Source organism: Mus caroli, chromosome 5 (genome assembly GCF_900094665.2).
Source record: "Mus caroli chromosome 5, CAROLI_EIJ_v1.1, whole genome shotgun sequence".
NCBI classification, from domain to species: Eukaryota; Metazoa; Chordata; class Mammalia; order Rodentia; family Muridae; genus Mus; species Mus caroli.
The window spans coordinates 66969785-66990080 of record NC_034574.1 but is presented as its reverse complement, the minus strand read 5'-3'; the positions used below and the strand labels follow the sequence as shown (position 1 = coordinate 66990080).

The following is a 20296-nucleotide window of genomic DNA, read 5'->3' as shown; positions in this document are numbered from 1 at the left end:
CTGGCCTTCGGTGCAGCTGGCACCGAGCGGGACCCTAGGGCAGAGGAGCAAGAACGGCTTCTAGTGGGGTCAGCCGAGCGGGTCCTGGCTGGCAGCGGGAGCTTAGCAGTGGCCTCGGTTCGGCGCCTCCCGGCTCCGGGCTCCTCCTCCCGCCGGCCACGGCCCGGGCTGCGTCGCTCCGCCACTCCCCGCCCCGCGCCGCCGCCCCGCCCTCGCCGCCGCCCGGCCTCGCTCGCCCAACCCCACTGCAAGCCGGCCCCAGGCCGCCTCGCCGCCACCCGGCCTCGCTGCGCGCCACCATGGACAGTCCCGTTTTCCCCTGGTAAAGATGGCGGTGCGCGATCGCTGCAACCTTTAGACTAATGACTGTCCGAAACATCGCCTCCATCTGTAATATGGTGAGTGGCCGCCGAGCCTCCGGGGGTCGCGCCCGCAGCGAGCCAGGCAAAGAAAGGGAACCCCGGGCTGGAGCTGCACGCGCGCCACGGTCGTGGGGGCCGTGCGGCCAGAAGTTCCCGGTCCCGAGGCTGGGCCGGCTGACCGCAGTCCCCCCCGCCTCTGTCCCAGCCGGGGACCCCGAGCGGATCCCAGGGATCCCCAGGGCGGCCCCATGCCCCCGCCCTCGAGTTGCGGTGCAGGCGGTGGGTGGGGGTGGAGGGTGCGAGGTGGCTGCACACCGATGTCCCGAGGGAGGACCATGAGGGTACGAGCCCGGAGTGGAAGAAAGCAAATCCTGGTGCAGTAAATAAACCCTTACCGGACTCGCCGACTGCCCTCTGCTCCTTCTGGAGTTCAGCCTTGATTGTATTTAAGATTCACTTTGCAACAGCAGTGCTCTTACCAGGAGAAATTGGATAGACATAAAAGCTGTGACCAAAAAATAGAAAATAAAAAAATAAATAAAAAATAAAAATTCCAAGTGAAGAATCTGGTTAGAGAGGCGAACTAAAACCTGGTATCAGAAAAGCACGGCAATTTGTTCTGGAGGCCTCAGTTTCCCCACCTGCATGCAGGAGATTATAAGGAGGCAGGGACGTTTGCAGGCCCTGGGAGTGAGATGGCTGTGGGTGTGAGGAAGTCTGCAGGGGGTCGTCCTGCCCCGCCTCCTCTCCATTTAGCTTGGACACTGCCTGGACTGTCTGATGGGGTGGGGGTGGGGGTGTCAGGGGGGGTGTTATCCAGCGGTCACTTTAATTTAGATTTCCCCCATTACTTTCCGGTTCTGTTTAGTTTCCTCGGGACCAGTTTCCAGCCTTTGGGGCCCCTGAGTGTACTCAGCTGGCACCCCCACTTGTGGGAGCCATAGGGAGGTCAGGGGTAAGGCACTGGGGTGTGGGAGTTGAGGAGGGTGTGTGTTCTGCCTGTACTCTCTGGATCCTCACCCCCTCGGACCCCCTTCAAACTGGAACACTGTTTTGTTTTTTTTTTTCCATTTTGGGGAATCCATCCCCCCTCCCCGCCACCAAGTTAGACAGTAATACTAGCATCTAAAGGAAATCTGAGGAGGCCTGATTAAGTAGGCCTCAGGTAAGGTGATCTGGCTGCCCTTCCCCCATCACACAGCTCTTTAAATCTTATGTCCCACATTCTGTTGCAAGATCAACACATGGCACAGAGCATTAAGGAGCCATGTGTTAGCTCAGGTGGAGTTGAGACCTGCTGGGGCTGGCCCCAGTTCTCTGTGCTGGTCCAGGCCAGCAGAGCAAATGCAGGTCCCAGAGAGGTAGCTTGCCTGCTTGGTGGTACAAATCTCCTTAGCCGATGGCTCCCGCAGCCTTGTCATTTCCCCTTTCTGCTTGAAGACACAGGTTTCCTGCTTCTTCCTGTCCAGTGACATTAATGTGGCTGGATGCCCTGAGAAGACAATGCATTTCTTCTCGGTGTCTCAGCTGTAACCGAGCTCCTGTGGGGAACTGGGAAACCACAGGAGCTTCAAGGCTGTCTTTCCCGCCTGTGGGGTTGGCCGCAGGCTTACAGGCTCCTGAGGCTCAGGGCCTGCTTGTGGAGCCATGCTTGTCCAGTTTGCAATCCAGTGACACCTCTCCGTATAGAAGCAGAGTGGAAACCAGAGAGCAATCGTGTCCCAAGAGGAAGTCTGCCTCCGGCTTGTTCTTGCCCTTGCTGTAGCTAGGACTTCTTGGCACACCTGGACAGAATGTCACAACCTGTTTTCAGTGACACTCAGCCAGGAAGACAAGCTTCTGGAAGGACATGAGAGGAATGGGCCAGTATTATGTCAATAGAATAAACACTTCTGGTGACCAAGTTAAAGCTCACCCCCCCCCCCCAAGCCTTCCCATAGTGAAGTAAACCTAGTGTTTCTGTTTAGACACTGTCTTGGGCAAGTGGAGAAATTCATGCCTTCTAATGTGAGACTCTAGGTTCAGTCCTGCTTATGTATTACTCTGTGGCTTGTGAGGCAGGGGCTCGTTAGCCCAGGTAGACCTCCAGCATGAGGTGCCTTAAGCATTAGCTGACAGACAGATGTGCCCTGCTTCATCCAGTTTTCAAGACCCACTTTGAACACTGCAACCTTGTGTCCTTGAGCCCGCTAGTCTTTGCTTCAGCTTTTATTTGTAAAAATGGGCTGATAATGGTTGCATTCCAGGAGGGAGTTCCTGGGGCTCACAGCCCAGGACATAGTAAGTTTTCAGTGAGTGGCCACTGTGGTCACCACCTTCTTTCTCCTTATGGTGTTACCTCCAGTCCCTTTAGGGGCCATGGGAATTTGGTCGTCTTCTCCTATTTGAGTATAAACCACCCATTGGGCCACTTATGCAAAACAAGCTGAATGACTCTGTAGAGAAGCTGGGGTGGGAGCTGGAAACCCCGCCCCTTATAAAACCTGCTCAGGTCACTTCTGCCCCTCCCACTCCCTCACGCCTGGTTCCCAGAGGAGAAAGCTGGTGCTGGGGAGGCTGCGGTGTCTCTGCACAGGGAGATAAAAGCTCACTTGACCATGAACTGTTTCCAGGTAGGTGCCTGCCGAGTCTCTCTTGTTACTGGGTTTCTCACTAGGGTACTTGGGCTTTTTCACTTTCTCCTTTTACTCCCAGTGGGTTTGAGGGGTGGTAGAGCAACCAGGGATTGTTTGTTATTAATTTATTTATTTTGTACTGGCTGGCTCAAAACACAGCACAGGCAAGAACTCTACCACAGAGCAATAATAGACCCAGGCTGTAGGTCTATTTTAAACATTTTCTGATGTGTGTTCTGAAAGAATGTTTAAAGATACTATCTTCTTGGGGAAGATAAACCAAGATAGGTGAAGATCTAGCTCTGACAGGATCTCCTTTCCTCCATTGAAGGAGCTCGCAGCAGGGCTTAAATAAGCTTGGAAGCAAGTTCGTCCTTCCCTAAGGTCTTCACTCCCCCTTCCTTCCTCTTACTGCCTCCCCTTCCCCTGAGGCACCTGTCCTTTCAAAGTTCAGACCTGGCTCTCGTTTGCTTCTTGTGAATGTCCTCCCTTGGCAATGCCCGATCATCTCTCCCCGGCTAGGGCGAGTCAGTCTGACCACATGGCTGTGTGTGGTGGAGATAGTAAAGCTTGTTTGGCTGGTGTGTTGTAATTTTTGAAAATGCTTCAGTGGCTACCAAGCACAAGGAGATGTCCCCTTGCTGATAATCCTCTGCTGTTTAGAGCAGTGCACGCTGCTCGCTGGGTGTTTCAGGGTCCTACAAATGGAAGATATCGTTGGTGAATATGTACTGTTTTTGTTGCCTGTTTGAATTGAGGAATTTTCAAAAGAAAGAAAAAAGGAGGCGAATGTGACTTGTACTGGTGTAAACTGGCCTACGTTATCTCTTCTTCATTTCATTAAGATGTGTGTTGGGGGCGATGCTTGTATTTTTTGGTGTGTGTATAACATGTAGTTTAGGGGTGGAGTGTTTTGCTTAGCTTGTGTGAGGCTTGGGCTTTGTCTCTAGAGCTCTTTCTCTCTCTCTCCCTCTCTCTCTCTCTCTCTCTTTCTCTCTCTTTCTCTCTCTCTCCCTGTCTCTCTCTCTCTCTCTCTCTCTCTCTCTTTCTCTCTCTCTGTGAGAAATGTTCTACTGATGAATGGCATCAAGGACCAGCAGTGTTAGCACTAGCACATACTGTGTGTAGGTACTTAGTACATAAAGATATGGGTCCACAGCCCCAAGGAGCTCTGTGGGTCCTTAGCTTGTGGCCTGTTTCTGGAAAAAGATGAAACAATTCCAATATAGTGTGATAGCCACACAGACGGGTATGAACAGGATCTTAGAAGTAGGGAGGTGGTCACACTGATGAGCACCACTGGACACGTCTGTAAGAGTCTCATGGTTTCTACGTGGGTTTCTTACTTTTCATGAGCATGTAATCACAGTCAACACCAGTTGGAGCTGAAGCTGTAGGACTGGGTGTCATTGCAGTACAGTGTTAACCTGTACATAGCCAGTACAGTGTTGGTGGCCTTTGGTAAATTATACATTATACATTATTTTTCTCATCCCGTAAAACTGTGCAATATAGTTTTGGTTCTGAGATGTTTCTTAGTGGACAGTATTTCTTAAAGCCTTTCCTCTCTTAACTGGCTTAGTTTCTTCGGTGCCTAACTACCTGTTTCAAATCTCGTTGAACTCACCAGATATTGGTGGTTTAGCATGGATCATCACTAGTATGGTTTCCGACGCTCATTTGTGTGCCAGATTGGAATCCTGTTACATGGATGAAGTTGCCTTCAAATGAAGAAACACTAAAGCCAATAAACGTTGGTGGCAAAACTGGGGACTTGATCTTAGGTGTCTAATGTCTACCTGCTTGTATGTCTGCGCACTGTGTGTGTGCCTGATGCTCACAAAAGGGTGTTGGATCCTGGGACCAGAGGCACATGCAGCTGTGAGCTGCGCTGGGTGCTGGGAACTGAACCCAGCTCCCCTCTAGAGCAGCTGCTGAGCGGTCTTCCCAGTCCCCAAACTGAGGATTTTAATAAGGATCGTTTAATCTTCATAAATCGATGTACCTAACTCAAGTGGTTTGAGAATGATCAGAACTTTATTTTAATAATAATAATAATGCCAGTCTCTCAATGTGCCTGAAGAGATAACTTATTTCCATGACTCATGAATTCTATTTGCAAAGATAACTGGCGGCTGGACATGGAGTTTACTGTATCAGTGAGAAAAGGATACAGTTACGAATGAGGGTTCCTTCTGATGGTTGTTAGGTGTTTAATAAATGCAGCCTGAGGTGAAGTGGGTTAATGTTTAAAGAGAAAAAGAAATTTACTCTCCTGACCTTTCAGGTCTAATATGTTGTAGTTTATTTTAGGTCAGAACCTGACAATTAAGTCTGCAGAATTTTCTGTTTTCCTTGGACTCCTGGGGGAAGACAAATTTGAACACCAATATTTGGCTAGAATTGAAGACTGTGAGGCCTTTTCTGAGTAAGGAGCCTGGTGTTCTACTTAACCACACACTAGGTCCTGCTTATTCATCTTCACTAGTGTGGGCTCTTCATGTGTTTGGGTTAAAGCCGGAAAGTAATTTTGAACTTCCATTGCCTTTGCAGTTAAGAGAACTTTCTTTAATTAGATGTGGGTCTCCTGCCCACCAGTATCTGAGCCTGGTCTTTGCAATTAGTTGAGGTTTTCTGATGCCATTAAGTTGGATAGTGTCAACAGAAAGGCCTGAGTTCTTCCTGATCTGAGCTCTGGTCCCCCCACGAAGTCCAAAGAAAGCTGGCTGGAGGAGCTGTGAACGGTGGTATCTTTTAATCTGGCTAATTTGTATGGTCTAAATACTTTTCTTTCAAGTTGTTAACAGTTAGCTGCCATTTGATGTGATACCAATGCCTGCCTAGGGGGTTTGAAAGGCCTTGATAGTCTTTGGAGAGAAAGGGCCCCCAAGTGAACCAGCACACACTTATCACTTGCCCTCCATGGTGCTATAGGCTGTCTGCACTGTTGCTGTTCTGGGATTACGGGTTAATTAATGGACATTGTAAATCCCAGGTTCACCATGGTGGTTGGTGAGTGAGATTATTTGCTGTGGATCCCTTATACTGATCACGGGCAGGGGACCTGTTGGTTCCTAATGCTTGCCTTGCCATTCATTGGTTGGTCCAACCTCCCCCCCGCACCTCCCCCGCTTCAGAATTCACAGAGTAAATACACTCAGTCCTGGGATTCCTTCTTAGGGTGGAGGTGAACTTTAGACATCCAGAAAGGTATGCGAAATAATAGCACAAGCAGCCAGCACTCCCCACCCAGGGAAGCAATGAGCTGCACCAAACACGGTTCAAACCTCCCCTGGGCATCTCCAGCTCACCACTCTTCTCCTCAGACACAGGGGCCATTGTTCCGAATTTGGCATTTATCATGTGTTTCATACTTTTACCAGTATGTGTACACTGACAAGCCAGATATAGAACTGACTCATGTGTTTTAAACAAACTCTGTAAATCCGAGCTTCTACCAATTCTCTAATATTAATTTAAGTCATCCTGAGCATCTACCAATTCTCTAATATTAATTAATTAAGTCGTCCTGAGGTTCCTTCATCAAGATACTCATAAGTCTAGTGCATGTGCTGTATAATATTCCTTCAAATGAACGTGCAATCATATATTCAGTTTATTAACAATCACAGGGTTTACTTGTTTGATCAGTATATTTCAATGTTATAAGCAGTTTTAAACTCGTCTTCCTGTGTAAATGTTTGTAGTCTCTCTATGGTAAATACCCAGAAGGGGATTACTGCGGCAAAGGGAAAGGGCAACTTCCGCTGGAACTTATTGCCAGGTTGCTCTCTGAAGCAGTCGTACCAATTTGTGTTCTACACAGCATGGTTGGGGGAGGGGGGGGCCTAGTGGTTCCATACGCTTGCGTCAGACACTCGATATTGTTAGATGTGGCGTTTTGCCAATCTGATGGGTGTGAAATTGCAGCTCTGTGGTTTAAACTTGCACTTTATTCTTCACTAGCGAGGCTGAACATCTCATGTGTATATTGTGTTACAATGTTTCTAAGTCATGATCAGCGTTGGCTTTGCCTGAACACAGGGCATGGGGATGGCGAGGAGGAAAATCAGGAAGACCAAAGCAAAGGTCAGGGAAAGTAGGGGGACATGAAATTGTCCCCAGGGGGTGGGGCACTGGCAGCGTGGAGGTGGCAGACACCAGTGGAGATGTCCTGAGCTACGTAGCAAGTTTGTTCCGGATCTGTTTCTGGGCCGGCTGGGCTCGTTTCAGGTCCAGTTTGGGTGCAAGTCCATGCTTTGTTTGAATGAAATTGGCCTTGGTGAAAATCATGTCAGGCCTCTGCTGGCATGCACAGCTGCAGGGCCGTACTTGAGGAGTTTTCCTGTTGACCCAGTTGCTGTTGGAAGATCTTTTAGAAACTGGTCTTATTCTAAAAGTACAATTCTTTGTCCTTTGGGTTAGGTTTTGTGCACAGGAAGCCAGGGTTCATCAGGTTTGGCTTGAATGTCCTGGTGCAAGTGTCTGTGGCGTTCACTATCAGAAAACATTCCTTTCACCCCAACCCCAGAAGAGCTCTGTGAATGTCACCTCACTGAGCACAATAGGTGCTATGATGCTTTATAATTCAGTGGCTCTTTGTGTACCAAAGAATCGAGCACACCTGTGTGTTCTCTTAGTAAGAGTCCAGACTCGGGAGAGATTTTGAGTAAGCAGATCTTAGGTGGGGCCCTGGAACCTGCATTTTAAAATGCTTACTCCTTACTTCCACACCCTATACACTCCTGAGGACCAGGGTTTGAGAAATACAAGCTTTCGGAGGGATAGCCCCAAGCTCTTCAAAATATTGTTTAGAGGAATTACCTGCCATGTGAGAGGTTTTAAAAAATCAATGTAAAATTATTTAAGGCAGTGATTTAACTTCAAAAGGTAGAGAGTGCTACCATTCTCCAGTTGTATTTCTTGACATTAAACAATTAGGTTTTTTTTTTAAATTTTCTTCTTGTCTCACGAGTTTTCTTGAGTACCGGTTATGTATCCCTTGTGAAGCTTTTAAAAGAAACTTTAAAAAATGAAATCATAAAGCCTCAACAAAAATAAGAAGAAATGTAACATATGTCATATACCTAGCTATCTACTTTTCAGAGTTAATAACAGATATTAAAATGTAGTCATATTTAGTTGTTTTTTTCAGACGTAGTGCTTAGAAACCAGCTTTCAACACCCTTTCTCTTTGCTTCACCTTCCTCCCAGAACAAACCATTTCTGGAGTTGGTGTGGCATTTCCCACGCACGTCTTTTCTTTGCGATTCTCTAGGTCGTCTGCTGATGTTCATGTGCAAGACCATCTGGCCTTTTGCAACTCTGGCTTTGCTCAACAATTATGGCTGCAAATAGGTTGACTCAGAAATCCAGTTTACTCACCCATTGCTTTGTGATAGTGCTATTCATCTTGGCGATGGGTCCATATTGGTTCTCTTCTTCAAGGGCAGGTTCAATAGCTTCTAAAATATTCTCTGTTGAAAATAGAGACACAGTGGATGTTCCTGCTGTCTTTGTCTCTGGGTCTTCATTTCTTTGTCCTAGAGTCCTGCAGTAGGTGGATTTTCTTCTCTTAGGATGTGCCTCCTGCCCCTTTACAAAGTACTGGGTTTTGGATACAGGTCTCATGTGTTGGAAGCTTGGTTCCCCAGTAGGATGGTGAGACCTTTAAGAGGTGGAGCCTAGCAGGAGATGTTAGGTCATCACGGCATGCCCTAGGAAGGGGCTGATGTTGTACTGCTCAGATTCTGCTGAACAGTTACAGGAGTTGTCATAAGAGGGGTCTCGATGGAGCAAGCCCAGCCCTTCTCGGGGCTCTGTCGAGTCCTGTCTCACAGCATGATCCGTCCTGGCCACATGTGCTCCTGTCATTATGAGCCATGCATGTGAGGTTCTCTCCAGAGCCCCTGCCATATGCTGTTTGGACTTTCTCGGCCTCTAACACTGTTAGCCTGGGGACAGAGAGATGGCTCAGCAGGTGAAGGTGTTCGCTGCCAACTTGAGTTGGATCCCTGGGACTCATGTGGTAGAGAGAGAAAACCAATCCCCACAAATTGCCCTCTGATTCCACAAGCCCCGCCCCCATAGCACTTGGGCTCCCATACATATGCATGTTCGTGCATGTGTACACCCACAATATATAATATAACATATATATAAATATATTATACATATATATACACACATATATAAGTATATTAATCAATTATAACAAATATACAATATAATTTTAAAAGTATAAGGAAGGGGCTGGAGAGATGGCTCAGCAGTTAAGAGCACTGACTGCTCTTCCAGAGGTCCTGAGTTCAAATCCCAGCAACCACATGGTGGCTCACAACCATCTGTAATGGGGTCTGATACCCTCTTCTGGTGTGTCTGAAGAGAATGATGGTGTATTCACATACATAAAATAAGTAAATAAATCTTTAAAAAAAAGTATAAGGTAAATAAATCTTCTTTCCTGCCTGCCTTTCTTTATTTTTCTTTCTTTATTTTTTTTTGAGACAGGGTTTCTTTGTATAGTCCTGGCTGTCCTGGAACTCACTCTGTAGACCAGGCTGGCCTCGAACTCAGAAATCCACCTGCCTCTGCCTCCAGAGTGCTGGGATTAAAGGCGTTCGCCACCACTGTTCGGCCTTCCTGCCTGCCTTTCATCCACTCTTTTGTTCTTTCTTTTTGTTTTTCTAGGCAGGGTTTCTCTTTGTAGCCCTGGCTGTTCTGGAACTTGCTTTGCAGACCTGGTTGGTCTCGAACCTAGAGACCTGCCTGTTCTGTCTCCCAAGTGCTGGGATTAAAGGTGTGCATCACCGTGTCTGGCTTTCTTCTTTATGAGATTCAGTCTTTAGGGCATTTTGTTATAGTAGGAGGAAAATGGAGTCAATAACGAAGTATTGTCAAAGTATTCTGCAAAGTGGTTCTGTCAGTAGGAATTTGATACGCAGCTGCTGAAAGGGTGTTACACTCTCTGACTGTGTAAAGTGTATGCAGTCTAGATTGGCCGTGTGTGTGTGTGTGTGTGTGTGTGTGTGTGTGTGTGTGTGTGTTTGTATGTGTGTGTGGTGTTTTAAGTATCATGGTTAATTTTGATGAGCTACTGAGGCTAAACCACCATATTTTACAAAGTGAAAATGTTATTTTTTAAGGGACTGTGTGTGTATGTGGAGAACATCTTTCAGGTCTTTCTTCTGTCCTGATATGGGAACCTGGGATTGAACTCATAGCATTAGGCTTATGTGCAAGCACTGTCCCCATTGGGGCATCTCAATGGCCTTAAACCATATGTTTGATAGCCCCCCAAGCCCCAGGGCAGGAGCTAGACTTATCTTTTTGTGATTTCCCACCTGTCAACATGGTTCCTAGCTCATTTAGGTGATAGGTGTTCAATAAATAATTTTTGATGAATAAATAAGTACATCTAGCTTGATAGAATGGAAAACTTACGTTGTAGCCAGGTGTAGTGGGACACATTTGGAATCCCAGCACTTGGGAGGTGGAGAATAGAGCATTGGGGGTTCAGAATTCAAAGCCAGCTTACCTTAAAAATAAAAACAAAAAACAAACTTTTGTAAAAAAAAAAAATCAGTATTCCTCTGAGTATTTAATGCACAGAGCTTGTGAAAAATGTTGATTCTGTTGGATAGGCAGGCTGGAAGGAAACTTTGCAGTGCGACCCCCTTTCTGGGGAAGCAGGTGCTTCTGGTGGGAGCACAGTTGGGGTGACAAGATCTTAGGAGGGAAACAGGATGACTTTCCACTGGGTAGTGGTGGTGACGGGTTTGATATTGGAATATCCTGCTCGCTAAGTCTCAGAGCCCATTTCCTCATCCTTTCAACAAAAGCAAACAGCCAAGTGCCCTCCCTGCTTTCTTGGGCATCAAAGGAACTCCCCTGCGGAAGCACTTGGCAAGCTGCGCTGGCTTTGCGCATGTTGCTTTTTATAATTATCTCTTTCTGGTTGTGAGTTAGAAAGCGTGCACCTCTTTTGTTTCTACTCCTCCTCCTCCTCCTCTTTTCTTCTTCTTCTTCTTCTTCTTCTTCTTCTTCTTCTTCTTCTTCTTCTTCTTCTTCTTCTTCTTCTTCTTCTTGCTTGTTTGCTTGTTTTTGTTTGGTTGGTTGTTTCTTTAGGGGGGTGAGGGTGGTCTTCAAGATAGGGTTTCTTTGTGTAGCCCCAGCTGTCCTGAAACTCACTTTGTAGGCAAGGCTGGCCTTGAACTCAGAGATCTACCTGTGTCTACCTCCCCAGTGTTGGGGTTAAAACACCACCACACCCAGTTCAGCACAAAGCTCTTAATTTCCTTTTGACTTGCCAGTTGTGGGGCACTTCATCTGGCTTTGGGAAGAGTGACACTGCAGGCACAGAAGCCAAGTCTATCTACTCCTTGTTGAGATTCCGTGGGTGCAGCATCCATCCACCATGTCTGTAAGACACTATCTAGCCGCAGTTGTCCTGGTCAATGACAATGCCGGGTGACATGCTCCTGTAGATAGTGGGAATTTCATGAGGCCTCACTACTCCTCAAGGAAGAGTTACAGGCAATCAGTTGATGGCTGATGAGAGGGGAAGAGTTAGCCTTGGCTCCCTGAAAGATTATCCGATCCCTAGCTGTCAGCCCTAAGACACTAAATCGACTCGGTAGGGGGTGTGTGTGTGTGTGTGTGTATGTGTGTGCGCGCGACAATAATTATAGAATAAGAGGTCATGAACTTGAGAGTGAGTGGAGGGGACACACAAGAGGAGTTGAAGAGAAGAGGGAGGGGTAGGAATTACATAAGGATAGCGCTCATGTATGAAATTCTAAAATAAATAAATAAATAAATAAATAAATAAATAAATCCCTTGCCTTCATTCTAACTGTGGGTTCCTCGCAGAGAAGGGGTTCCTGTCTCACTGCTTCTGTTGTCAGAGAAACAGCTAGAGGGAAGCTCACAGCTCTCTCCTAATCAGCCTTGCACTGTAACAGGAGACTGTGTCATTTATTCCTCAAGTCTGACTTCTGAAAGTGAAAGCGATGCTGAAGGTGACTGTAAGGCGCTGGTCACTCCACTGTGCCTGGAGTGCGAGCTGTTTATGGAGATGCCCAGAGAGTGCGTGCCAGTTAAATGCCAGGCTCCAGGGAACTTTGATAAGTGGAGCAGACTCTGGCTCATTGGTCTGGGAGAATGCATATGGAGTAGAGAAATGAGGGCAAATAGAAAATGCAAGTACAGTAATATTCAGAAACATTTGTGTGTATGTGTGTATGTGTACGTGTCGTGTATGTACACGTGTATGCATGTATGTGTTCATGTATGTGCATGTGTGTGACTGTGTATACATGTGAATATGTATATATGTGTGTATTTGTGTGTATATGTCTGTGTGTGTACATGTGTATATGTGTGTATGTGTGTGTATATGTCTGTGTATGTGTGTGTATATATGTATATATGTGTATGAGTGTGTATATGTCAGGGTTTGCGTATATGTGTATATCTGTGTGTGTGTCTGTGTGTATATGTCTCTGTGTGTGTGTCTGTGTTACTGTGTATGTGTGTGTCTGTCTATCTTTGCATGTCTGTGTGTCTGTGTGTGTATATGTGTGTGTGTGTGCATGTTTATGTATATGTATGTGTATTGTGTGTCTGTGCCTGTGTATTGTGTGTCTGTGTCTGCATGTCTGCATCTCTGTGTATGTGTATGTGTGTGCGTCTCGGTGCGTCTCTGTGTGTGTATGTGTGTGTATGTGTCTGCATATGTGTGTACGCTGGGATGAGGTGCCTTCTATCCCCAATTCTTTTTCCTCTAGAAAACACCAATGGAGTAGATACAACTGCTTAGGTCAGTGACTATTTTAATTTTTATCTTAGATGAGTGGGTGCTTTGACTGCACGGATGTCTGTGAACTACTTATGGCCTATGGAGGCCGAAACAGGGCTTCACGTCCCCAGAGCTGGGCTTATTTGAGTTGGTTCTGAGCTGCCATGTGGGTTCTATGAACCAACCTGGTTCCTCTGCAAGAGCAACCAGGGCACTTAACCACTGAGCCATCTCTCCAGCCCTGCTCAGTGTCTCTTAATGGTGATTTTCACCCAAACTTCTCTAATAGTTTTCTTTAGATCTATATATTTCATTTCAGTTGAACCTTAGAGAGCTTTTTGAGGGCAGACAAGACTGTGGCTGAGGTCTGGTTTGAGTTTTTCTATGCTGTTGGTTGGGTCTAAGAGTCCAGTGCTCTTCCGTCTCACAGATCTCCTTCTCATGCAATATGGTGTGGGTGAGGAATGGATTTGCCTCCCTGGTCTGCTGTGGGGCTAAGATGGAGTCAGTTATGCCTCGTGCTTCACGTGGTACCTATACATTCTGTGACTTACGAATTTCTGAGTGCCTCCTTTGTCCATAAGCAGAGGAGTCCGGAATGCCGGTCTGGAGCTGTGAGCTATCCCCCCAGATCCCAGGATCCAGTCTCTTTCTAACTTAGTGGTGTCAGGTAGGTCTCCTTGACCTGTCTGGGCCTAACAGAAAGCACCTTTCCTGCAGGAATGGTGGTACAAAGGCAAGCTCGTTGGAGCCTACTGTTGGCTTTAGTTAGGGAAGGCAATAGGTAGAAGGGCCATGGCTTTATCCTTAAATGTCCTCAGGATGCCCAGGCTGACTGCATGTAGCCATGCTTTGGAATCATCAGTTAGGAATCATTGTGCTTTCATCTCCTGATAAGGATGGTATATGGTCCACTGAAGGATATTTAGTCATCTGGAGTGCATGCCACCTATTTTGAGTTATTTGGTGTGCACAGGTAGGAGTTACTAACTGGGAAAATATATGTAGTACCAAATACACAGTTCCTCTAAGTTTTTAAACCAAGCCTTTGAATAGGTGATTTGTGTCCATGTGACAAAAATTTCAAAGTGTGTATAAGGAAAGTGTTCAAAAATGCAAGTGCTTTCCAATTCCTGTCCTCGATGGCTGTCAATACTTATAGCTTCTGTGTTCTCTGAGGCTTTTTTGTTTTTGGTTTTTCGAGACAGGGTTTCTCTGTATAGCCCTGGCTGTCCTGGGACTCACTCTGTAGACCAGGCTGGCCTCGAACTCAGAAATCTGCCTGCCCCTGCCTCCCGAGTGCTGGGATTAAAGGCGTTTGCCAGCACTGCCTGGCTCTCATGAGGCATCTTTTATACACTCAGCCAAGTATGGTTTTACTCTTAGTTTTAATCTTTATTTTTATTAATTTTTTTTATTTTAGATTCATCTATTTTATTTTACTTTATGTGTGTGTTCTGCCTGTATATACATGTGCACCTTGTGCGTGCCTGGCACATTTGGAGGTCAGAAAAGGGCATCAGATCCCCTGGAACTGGAGGGTCGGCTGGTTGTGAACCACCACGTCGGTGCTTTGAACGCAGGTCCTCTGCAAGAGCAACAGGTGTTGTTAACTTCTAAGCTCTCTCCTTCAGTCTCTTCCTTCTAGTTTTTACAAACACAGTCCATTTAGTACACATGGATTATCCTATCTGCTTTTGTGCTCTGTACTCTGTAAAGAGCTCCCTCATCCACCAGGTCTCTGTCAGCTAGCATTTTTCTCCTCCTTCTCTTCTTCTTCTTCCTCCTCCTCCTCTTCCTCTTCTTCTTCCTCCTCCTCTTCTTCCTCCTCCTCCTCCTCCTCCTCCCCCTCCTCCTGTTTTTTTGCAGGCAGAGTTTCTCTTTGTAGCCCTGGCTGTCTTGGAATGTGCTATGTTGACCAGGCTGACCTCGAAATCAGAGATCCACTCACTTCTGCCTCCTGAGTGCTGGGATCAAAGGTGTGCGCCACCACTGCCCAGCCACTAGTAGTTTTTAAATCTTTGGTTTTTTTTGTTTTTTTGTTTTTTTGTTTTCCCAACAAAACTACAAGGACACACATGCTGCTGGTATTGCCAACAGCATGCCTTACTTAACAGGTGTCACACTGAAACCTCTTATGCTTGGCAGTTGGGGGCAAATGGCCTGTTAGCTTTTTTTTTCTTTCTACTTGTGTCTCTTTTACTAGAGGTGTGCCTGAGGAGCTGTTCAGACTTGTGACGGAAGACGCTCTCATTTCCGTGCTTGGCTTTGGGCAGTTATTTTCAAAGTCTGTGAGATAGTGCGTGCTTTGTCTTTATTTTCAGTCTGTCTCAGACCCGTATCTTTTAGTAAAATACAATTTTTAAAAAAGGATGAGCCAAATGAAATAGAAACCCAAAGATATATAAAACAGAAGCCTCAAGGTTTTTTTTTTTTTTTTTTTTTTTTTTTATGACTCAGCCTGACAGATACAGAATTGCTCTGGCCACTTGTTGTAGATATGTGTTTGCACTTCTGGAGCTGGCTGGTGCTGGTGCTAACACTTTCAAGCAACATTAAAGGACTGCTCACTTCTCCTTTCCTTCCTTCTCTCACCACCATGCTCTTTGCCATGAGGGGGGACAATGCAGAGGTTTAGATTTCTGCTTTTATAATCCATACATTGCTGATTTTTTTCTTGTTATACTAAATATTTCTAATGGCGTCACACTGCTCAGGAAGGATGTGATTCCTAGAGGTGACCGGGCAGCTAATACTCAAGCATGGCGACTCTCTTCTCCTTTTGCCGGGAGCAGGGTCGCCTGGCTCATTGTTTTCACTGTGGACCTTGAGTGCAGAGACCAGGATGGCAGGCTAGGGCAGCGGGAAGATGAGATGACCGTGCAGTAAAACTGTGCGGAGCGGAACCACCTTCCAGGCCTTGCCAGGACCCGTCTCTAACACCACCTCTTGGAAAAGTAATGAGATGAGAACAGATGGGGGAAGTCAGAGCCGAAGGGCCATCATCCCTGCGGAGGGATCTGGGGCCAAGTGAAGTTCTTGTTCCTGGTTCCCTGTAGTCAGTGGCTGGGTGGCGGTTTTGTCCTTCTCCACTCTGGGTTGGAAAACAGACATAGACCCAGAATTGAAGTTAACTTGTGTGACTTTCATCAGCCAGAGCCCCTTGCAGGTGTCCTTCACCGAGTAGGGCGACTCTGTGCCACTGCGTAGTCAGATGTCCCGGGAGTAGACGCTGGGCTTCCGTGGAACAGCTGTTACATGGGATCATGTTAGGCTGCTGAGAAACATCACCCCTTCCAGAGTCACATAAGTGACAGGAACTCATGCTGCCATGTATCTGTCACGCTGTGCCTTCTTACGCACGGCTGGCTTCCTGCCGAAGCCCAGAGAAGTGCCTAGAAATGGTTCTCCGACAAGGAGCTGGAGTTGTAGAGTGTGGCCACCACTGAGCTCTGCCGGCTCAGGCCTCATCTTGGCAAGTTACTTCAGCCTCTTCAGCTTCATCATGCACCGCCCTCCTTCGCCTGGGAGGTGGGGGCGGGGCCTGCTTTATTGATGATTTATTGACAGGGAGAGTTAGGTTCAGTGTTGCTTAGGAGCGCTGAAGCGCTGTGGTGGTGTTTGCGTGCTCATAACTGGGATGGCCATTCATAACACTCAGGGATATGCCCAGTCAGCAGCCAGAAAACACTCCTGGCCGTCTGCCGGCTCCCTCCACTCACAGCTCAGGAATTACTAAAAATGTGAACGAAGCATTCTCTGGCCTGACTCGTAGTCAGCAGCTGATTCCGGAGACAGATGTGTGAGTCCCTGGCTCTGCCCTCATTGGCTCAGTGAGCTTGCTTGGCAGCTTTGCCTCAACATTTCCTTGTGTAGGATGCAAGGATTCTCTGCCTTGGGTTTGTGGGGGAGATCAAAGGAGCATACAGATGTGCGGTTCTTGGAGCACTGAGTACACACCATTCCCCATCCTTCCTCATTTTCCCAAGTTTGTTCAGTGAGCAGATGTGTCAAGTTCTTTCTATGGAAAGCACTGCTAGGGGGTGGCATACGAATCAGACATAATCACTTCCTGAGGAGACTCTGGATCTTATGTAGAGCTGGCAGGCTTCTCTGTAGAGAGCTAGTCGCAGAGTTTAGATTTCTGGGTCATAGTATCTCTGCAACAAGTCCATGATCCGATTGTTCTCTCAGAACGTAGTTGCCACGAATACCTGGCTGGTCACAGCCGTATTATAACAGTTAAAGTTTATATAAACATCTGGAAGCGCAGGCAGAGTAGGTCTGTGAGCTGCACATAGGCATCTAGTAGGGTGACATGTCAACTAATAAGTTACTCTGTTATAAATTAGGATGAGTGCCGAAAGGAAAGGTCTGTGTCTTAGTTAGGAGAAGACTGGCTTCCAGGCAGCTAGGATGAAGGTCTTAAAGCCCATGCCCACAGTGACTCACCTACTCCAACCAGGCCACACCCACTCCAACCAGGCCACGCCCACCCCAACAAGGCCACACCCACTCCAACAAGGCCACACCCACTTCAACAAGGCCTCACCTACTCCAACAAGGTCACACTTCCAAATAGTGCCACTCCCTGGGACAAGCATATTCAAACCATGACAGTCTGTAAGAAGGAAGGTCAAGGACTACGGGACATTGCAGCCACAGGGTGAGTTGGAGACAGCTGGAGAGGGAGAGACAGGGTGCAGCTCTGAGGGATGGGACCATGGTCTAGACTGTTCCCTGCAAGGGTCTCTCCCCTCAATCTGTTTTGAAGGAGTAGTGAGTGTGCTTCAGCTTGCACTTTTGCTCTCTCTAACCCAACTCCACTCCCCCCCCCCCCCCCCCCCCCCGTTCTTCTTTCCATAGCCCAGAGAGATGAGCCACATATGACAGACTAAGACACTTTTGTTCTTCATACCCCTGGTCATTACACCCTCTCTCTCCATGGTCCCTTGCTTTGTTATGTTGTTTGTAGTATCTACAGGCAGGAATTTAAAAGTTGGAGGTGGTAAGATTGCACCTTATTTTATTATTTAGTGTTAACTGATTCATTCCTTAAAAATCCGTTCTCATTTTGCCTTTTAAAATTTAACATAATTTTATTACTTGGGTAAAGGCTTGGACACAATGATGAAAAGCCTTTTTCTCCTTCACATGTCTTGTTTCTGCCAGCTCACAGATTCATTTTCTCCAAGCAGGTTGTATGCCCTATAAAGGTTTGCTTTATTTTGCTTTACTCACGTGTACGGTTATGTTCTAGCATTGTATGTCTGCACCAGGTATGTGCCTGGCTCCCAAGGAAGCCAGAACAGGGAGTTGGATCCTCTGGGATTGGAGTTACAAAAAGTTGTGAGCCTCCCTCTGGGTGCTGGCAATCAAATCCTGATCTTCTTGAAAGAGCAGCCAGGGCTCTCAACCGCTGAGCCATCTCTCCAGCCCCTGATGAACATTTTGTATAAGAGGACTGGGATGTTTTCTCTTTCAGAGGATGCCTCTGACATAGGGGTGCTCCTGTATCACACCAATGTTGTCCCTAATGGATGAGCTCTGATTCAATGAGAGGTCTGGTCTCGAAAAATATGGTAGAGTGACTGAGCCAGACAGCCAGCATCATCTTCTTACTTCCATATGTTGGCACACACCCACATGTACATGAATGTAGACACACACACACACACACACACACATGGGAGACTAACTATAATTGTTGTAAGGACTACAGTGAGTACACAGAAATCCCTCAGAGCGGTGCCTATACAGTCAATACCCCGTTCCACTTAATCTGTCTTGATTACACCTAAGGCACCAGGATCCTTATTCCTTCTGAGCCTTACTGGGAGCTCTGGACTCATTCTAAAAACTTGGGCTACATCCTTTCACTTGTCTATGGGATGACCTTTGTCACTGCAAGTCCAGGGCTACAGTCTTTTTGAACGTTTCATTGTTCTACAGACACCTCGTTGGTTTAGTAACTTTTTGAACATAGAACTAGAATTTTACCGGCAACATCCTCCATGCCTGTCATCTGTTTTAATTCAACTCTCTATAACCAGTGCCTTCCTCTGTATGTATTTAGATATAATCTTAGGCCCTCCCTGGGTCTCCTCTCTACTTTGAACAAAATGGAAAGAGAGGTGACATGTCCTGAGCTACGGGAGCTGCCTGGGGGAGATCCAGGGCAAGGGCATTTGCTTCTCTGGCACTGGGTTCACACCTGTGGTGTGGTCTAGCTCACTTCCCAGGATGCCTCCTGGCCTCCCTGGCTTTGGTTTTGGCTCACACATTGCAGCAATGTTCTCGGCACTTCTTGTAGACCTTGACCTTAGTGTGATGCTGTGTTCTAATTATTTCTTTCTCTCTGGCAACCTCCCTCCCCTGGGGGAATTCTAACTTGTGTTCCTTATAAATGGCTTTTAAAAAATGGTTTTAAGAAGACAGTTCTTTCGTGCCATCCTATGCGCTCATGATTCATCTTTCTAGAGTTGTTTGTTGCGAGTGTCGGAGGCCCCCTCGGTCGTCTCCGGAGGTGCTTTGAAAAGCTAACATTACGGTCTTGTTGGAACTGGTCCCAGCTCAGATTCTATTTTTAATAAGATTCTTTGTATTGTTTTTCAGAACGTTCCCACTTTCGCTCACTGACTGAAGTAAGAATTTTGTTTCTTAGGTTTCCGGATCCTGTGATTTTTTTTCCCACAGGGATCGGTTCTTTGTTCAGCCCCTGGACAAACAGCGTTTATATTTTTCAGGGCCTCCGATTTTCCTTTTGTGCCATTGTCCTAGGTGCCTGCAACAGGAGGCGAGGCTTTGTGTAGACAATGCGCTTCACGACTGATACAGTACTGTTAACCTTCACTGTTTGCGTCACTTCTCTGTTGTGCTGTGGAATAGGCAGGCCGGACATCAGCACCAGGCACTCTGACCTCCTAGAGAGGTGAAGGGACAGAGCTCCAAGACAAACCCTGGTAAGAAAAGGCAGGCAACAGTGACGGAGGTGGCCTTAGCTCACTACTGTAGAGGATTAGTTTACTAGACTTTTATTAAACATGCTAAATATGAGTTCCTAAATAATACATCTCCATATAAAATGTTCGGAGTTAAGAGGATTTAAAAAAGAAATCTCTTGGAGCTAGAGATGGCTCAGTGGTTTAGAGTACTTGTTGCTCTTGCAGAGGACCCAGGTTAAGCTTTCAGCAGCCATATGGTGATTTCCAGCCATCTGTCACTTCAGTTCTAGGAGATCTGATGTCCTTGTGACCACCAGGCACCTAGTAGTCCACCTATACACATGCAGGTAAAACACGCATATGCATAAAATAAATACATCTTTAAAAAAATAAAAGAAAAGCCTTTGGCGACTGTCTCATCCCTCAGCCGTACTCTTGGGCAACATCACTGATATTTTCTTGACTGTTAGTCCGCTGCTGCAGCTGTAGGCATCTGTAACCCCAGCTGCTTTGGAGGCTGAGGTAGGAGGCTGACTTGAGTCCAGGAGTTGAGTTTCACTTGGGACAACACAGTGG

The 20296-nt window shown here is 46.7% G+C and overlaps 1 protein-coding gene across 1 annotated transcript in view; it reads left to right on the top strand.

Moving 5' to 3' along the window:
* The first annotated feature begins 236 nt into the window (after positions 1-236).
* Usp46 (ubiquitin specific peptidase 46) overlaps positions 237-20296 on the top strand; it is a 67123-nt gene continuing 47063 nt past the window's right edge. Inside the window, exon 1 of the mRNA XM_021163490.2 lies at positions 237-398. Within this exon, the coding sequence (XP_021019149.1) occupies positions 363-398 (36 nt within the window). The 5' untranslated portion in view covers positions 237-362. The remainder of the gene's footprint in view (positions 399-20296) is intronic.